The 6,000-nt window shown below is 38.7% G+C and overlaps 1 protein-coding gene across 2 annotated transcripts in view; it reads right to left on the bottom strand.

Annotated features, from left to right (window-relative positions):
* Positions 1–2,398: 2,398 nt before the first annotated feature.
* The window catches only part of vstm2b (V-set and transmembrane domain containing 2B), a 61,295-nt gene continuing 57,693 nt past the window's right edge, over positions 2,399–6,000 (bottom strand). The window contains exon 5 of one of the 2 annotated variants that reach the window (XM_085991532.1): positions 2,399–4,895. In XM_085991532.1, the coding sequence (XP_085847658.1) occupies positions 4,819–4,895 (77 nt within the window). In that variant the 3' untranslated portion in view covers positions 2,399–4,818. The remainder of the gene's footprint in view (positions 4,896–6,000) is intronic. The other variant, XM_085991531.1, reaches the window with a different exon arrangement.

The raw sequence follows: 6,000 nt of genomic DNA, 5'->3' as shown, positions 1-6,000 counted from the left end.
AGGATGATTAGAGGCCAGGATAAGCTGCAGGGTATGACTGAATCGATGTTACACAGAATGCAACATTCCTCCAATCCTCAGAGTGAGCTTGCAGTGAATGCAATAATGAACGACCTATGCTAATATTTAGAAGTGGAGCTTTTGGAGAAAATGGACAAATGAGGTAGCTAAAACCAAAATTCCACTTACATAAAAAAAGTAACCAATATCTGCACTTAAAAACAATTATGATTTTATATTGGAATTTTCATATAATATTGAACCAAAGATAAAAAATCTTCGCCGGGAACTTCTTCGGGGTTTTTCCTGATTGGCAGCCATAACTTTGGCAAAACCTCGTTTATACTGCGCCAATCCTCCAATCTTCCGCCGAAGTTACGGTGGCTTATACTTTTATAGTAAATGTGAAGCGTACATTTTTAAACTGAAGAATAAGTCCACTGAAACTGGACAATTTTTCTATTTTCCATAATTAGATGTTCCTGTTCCACCCGTCTCTCCTGTTACTTTCCTTAAATTTCCTCCTACTTGAAAACCCAATGAATCCTCAAATGAATATATCAAATATTTGGTACTCAAGTAGTGACATTTAGATCTGGGACAAATTTCAAAACACAGTTTGTCTTCAGCACAGTGCACCCTCAATCTGTCGTAATCAGTGACAAGCATAGCATACACTGCGTTTAATACATTTGTCCTTGTCACATATTTTTATTCTTGCTGTAGTGAAAAAGTTCTCATTGAGAAGGCAGAGAATTATGACCATAATTGTACAGGGTATGTAGAGTCAACAGCAGTAAAAAAACAGAATTATGGAAATGGGAGTCAGATTCTCATTTGATGATAGATCAATTCCTGTAGGTTTGATCAATGGTTTCACAAGTTCCCATATGACCTCAGGCTCCATCCTGGCTTTCAAATGATCATTGACTCTCTGGAGAATTGGAACAAGGTTGAAGTAAAGACTGTACTCATGCTGTAATTAAAGCTCTGTAGATTTACTTTAGTAGACTAAGTAAGTATAGGGTTCTTAAATTCCCACATTCCACAAAAGTTATCAATAAAAGGAACCCTGTATGGACAAGTTATTAAAAAGGATACCCAAAGAAAATGGCTTCTGAAACCTCGTGACTGAGGCCTACAGGATTTTAAAAAGCAAGGCCCTGCAAAAGGCAGGCCCATTCAAATCCTGAAACAAAACCTAACATGCATGGATCTGTGTGGAAGACTTTGTCATTTCCAAAGCCAGACAGCTAGGTAAACACAGAATATGCATCCTTCATCTCGAAACAGTTAACTCAGGATAGACGTAATCTTGAGGCCATTAACTTTTTGCATACATAATCAGTAACCGCTCAAAGGAGCCACCAAGCCAGGAAAAGACGATTAAACATTCATAAATGACAAACAGCCAGGATATTGAAGCCGTTAAGCAAGGAGACAACCGCCCCAAAAGCAGTTAAAGTGGATGACTGTAATCACTTTAGACGAGCCCGCCAAAATTAAAGAAAGAACTGACCTGATTTGGCACGCAGATAAGGGTTTTGAAGAACCGGTATAATTGCAGGCCCACCTGTAGCCAGGGTCTCTCTTCCCCGCTTGCTCTTCTCTTCCCGCTCTAACACTGAAGATGCCCATTACAACACCGGGGGCCAAACGCGGGAGGAGAACGGGACCCGACTCAACAGACACAGGACACACGGGGGCCATACGTGGGCAGACGAGACGAGATGAACAGCAAGGCCGATAAGCAGAGAAGGGCAGCGACAAAGAAGCATTGGGGACGAGCGGGCACAAACCCCAGTAAGCGAACGTCCGATGCATGGGTAGAAGGAGCATCTGACGACCACGAGCACCGCGGTAAAAAAATAGACCGCCAACCAAACCGCAAACACAACAAAACCTTCAATGACCAGACCACCACCAGAAGAACAACCATTCTGCAAGGTAAAGTACCCAACAAAGACTTTACTCTGCAAACTGAGGAAAAAGGGGGTACTTTACTCGGACGACTCCATCGCCGCGCCCTGGGACCACGTGACGACGGCAGGCCCCAAAGGACACAAAGAGCGAACCCCAAAACCACAGCCGGCTTAATCGACAGGTTTTGAACTGTCAAGGAAACCCCATTGGTGAGCATAAATTCCTGGCCCCTGTTAGCTCAATCTAGTTAGGTATTGGGGGTGGGACAAGGGTAGGGGGATTATTAATGTGATTGTTCCCTCATTGTGCCATGTGTTCCCCATTCCCAACTAAGTGTACTCTTATATGCCTGTAATTATTCTAGTGTTTTTTCCAGTGTTGTAATATTGTTGTGCCTTTTAATAAAATTACGGTTTTCTTATACCAAACCAGTTGTCTACTCTATTTCTGTATCGCCGCCTGTACCTAAGTCCAGTGTCTAGAACCCAGGGGTGTGGGAGCGATTCGAACCGCTCAGAGACAGTCAGGGGCAGAGCTGACTGGGCACACGCCACCCCCTACAGTGCTGGTAAAGATATTAAGCAATTAAACAAAATAGGTATATAATTAGCTGCATATGAAATGGAAATATAACATTCATATGACTCTTTCCTCAACATAGTAATAAATGACAAATATAGCTAGCTTATGCAAAACATTACAAATAACTATTAACAGAGGAGTGATCATTATTCCAGTCAGTTTATTTTCAATTTGAGTGTTTTTTTTAAGGAAAAACAGCCTAGTATAGATCAGTTAATAATGAAAGAGATTGGGGTAGGATAGGTTGGACCAAAAAGGCAAGAATTGGTGGGGAACTACTAACCTGAAGCTCACTTTTTTTTTCCTTTTATTTTTTGTAACCATCACTGAAGATCAGAGTTGTCAGTTGCTGGGATGAATGTATCTTTCATTCGCTCTCTGCTAAGCTCCTGATGTAAGCCATGCTGTGCAGAGGCTGCTGCAATATTGGGGAGGAGAGTATGCTTAGGTGGTATTGAGCCCTTCCTGGTGGCTGGCTTAGCTCACTATTGGGATGCCCCAAGGATACAGCTTTGCTCCTTTAATATCAGAAGAGGCAGGAAGACCATAAACAGTTATTTTAAAGTTCTAATCTGATATAAGATTCTGCAATAAGTGTGCAGAAGAATAACACATGTTCTGCTACCTTTAAAATAATTATCTGCCAGGTATCCTTAAAATGCTGGTTCAAGATAAATTTATTAAAGGAAAAAAATACCTCTTGACTTAATGCATCGTTCTGTACATCAATCAGCAATTCTCTTGGATAGTGGATGTGAAATGCAGTTATTGGGATCATATCATGAGAATATTACAACTTTTTAAGACATAACTGCTGAACGACTAAATCTTGTGACTACAAGAATGCTTTTACAAAGTTTTTGAAGTTTTGAGTTATTCACTATACAATATATCATACAATTTTATACAGATTGATTAGTATTATCATCAACTTCTGAACCAAGCCTGCTAAATATTAGATACTTAGGACAAAAGAATATTTTTCTGATTTCTGTATAGTCTAACTCGCAAGACTGGAGAAGTAACCAATTTTATGTGTAAAATGTACAGAAAAAGCTACAAAATACTTTTCATCAAGAACAAACTACTTAATTATAGGTGGGGGTGGATAGCTTAACCATGCATACCTTGATTTAGGATGGGCCAACATCTTATCCCAAGTTATGGCTGCATTTTCCTTGCAGTGGATATGCAAAACAGTTTTGTAACAAAAGCACCGACACTAGTCATATCTGTACTAGACATCTGTTTAGCAGACATACCTATACCAGACACATCTGTACTAGACATCTATATTCCGAAGATGCACTTCCAGCACACTGCCTCGCCAACTGGAAGAGTATTATCAGGAAATCGCAGATACACTCCCCACAATTTTCCCTCCTACTTAATCCCGGATCCTACTGAATGTTATTGTCTATCCCTGCTGTAGTGGTCTCATGTATATTAAAAAACTTACTGTAACATCTCATTCAGAGCAACATGAATTGGTACAGGAGTGGGCCTGGGATTTTCTGCTATGTGCTCCTGGGGTGAGACTCCACATTAGATACATGCATTTGTAACATTGGACCAATATCTTTAAAGAAAAATAATGTAATGTATCTGCATTTTTTGTGCTAAAATTCAGATGCATAGCAATACAAGTATTGAAGACATTATTTGAAAATTCTTTATTCCAACTTATTTTCAGCAATATATCAATACAGTTTATAAATGAATGTCTTACCTTAATTCCCATCTTTATTAAAAATAAATATTGTTGATGCTAAATAGTATTTATGGTGGGATGTGTTGTATCTACTTAAAATCCTCAAAGGGAATCAAATCTAAATACAATTAAATAAAATGAGGGAACTAACCAAAGGGATCAATTTAAAATATTCACATTTCATTAGATTTACTGACCCTGCATTATCACTTTAGAATATCAAGAACTGATAGGTGGCTATGGAACAATTTGTGCAGAAAACAAGCAGGCTGAATTTGTTACAAAGAAAATAATCTTATTAATAATAATTGCCATGCTATATACAGCAAGGCTTTACATTGTGTTTATTGGGAAATTAATTCACCACGTCGAGAACATTTAGAATGTGCAACATTGGACTGCTGAAAATTTTTGATGGACGTTCTCACATGAACATTTTCCCCTTTCATGCCTCCAAGTGCTTCCTTTGCAATTTTTGAAAGGCAGTTTGATGTCACCAGTTTTTTAAATTCTTCGCTCTTCATAGTCTATTTTTGTCTCCACTGCACATTTTCTTTGTTTGCTTGAGAAAGGTTACTTTGGAGAAGTCAGTCAAAGGTTTACTAATATGTGCAGAGCCTTTGTAAGATCAGCAAAGAGATAAACATAAATGGGTGCGTAGCAGAAAGAGGTTCAAAACCTGCAGGCAAAATGAGAGATTATTTGTGCAATGCTTCACTTTGAACAGTCATTAATGACATTTCCTGATCATTGCAATCAATGTACAATCATGAGGTTTGGTGCTAACCCACTGCTCCACTCACCGCCGGCCTGATTTACATAGAACTTGAAAATCGGCCCATGGCTTTTATCCTCAAAATATTCTGAACCAAAATTATCCATTTCAGAGCCAAAGTACCAGACTATAAACAGAATTAACATTAATATGATTGAATTCTGATAATAAACAAGTAATTGGTAAAGAAATGGAATGGCTCTGTTTGGATCAGAGTTATACTGTTGGATGTGATTAAACTGGTCCTATTTTATGGTCATGTGAACAGGACATCAATTAAAATTAATTGAAGATATGTTTATAGTTGCCAGAAGTCCTTTCTGCCCAATGCATCGTACAAAGTACTCCCTCCTTGTGTTATCATTACAATACCATTTTGATACACACGAAGGAATGGGTAACAGAAAAAGAAAGACGAAAGACTTGCACTTATCATCTTTCACAACCTCAGGACATCCCAAAGCGCTTTACAGCCAATGAAGTACTTTTGAAGTGAAGTCACTGTTGTAATGTAGGAAAATAAGTATGTAGTGAACTGGAGAGAGTTGCAGCTTAAGAGAAGGATCCAGACTCCTGACATAACTCTTTCGATTGACTGTGGGATGAGACCCATCACTGAGGTGGGTTTCCCCATCGCAAGTGACAAATCAGAACTAAATAACTTGGGTTATTTTCAACAGAAAAAGTGTCCTGATTTCTGGGCAAAGCCAAATTCCTTTTGCTGTTGTAACAACTGTATGGCATTCAGAACCTATGGCTAAACACAGTGCAGCCAGCAGCAGCTTTCCTATGATTGTGAATACACACTAAACAGAAAAACTTTTCATAAGTATGTAGTTTGCATTCTTATATGCTAACAATCTGTTATATCATTTTTAAAAATCAGCAGTAATACACACAAGTAAATAAATACAGGAGAACAAGTGCCGCATCTTCATACATATTCCACAGCTTGAACTTCCTTCCAGTGTTGTAATTCTTGTTGGATTCACGCACCTCTATAAGTGGG

Source organism: Somniosus microcephalus, chromosome 6, assembly GCF_052327205.1.
Source record: "Somniosus microcephalus isolate GS21.2 chromosome 6, FLI_Smic_1.0, whole genome shotgun sequence".
In the NCBI taxonomy this organism is placed as follows: Eukaryota; Metazoa; Chordata; class Chondrichthyes; order Squaliformes; family Somniosidae; genus Somniosus; species Somniosus microcephalus.
Note: the sequence above shows the minus strand (reverse complement) of the source record. Positions and strands in the feature narration are given on the sequence as shown.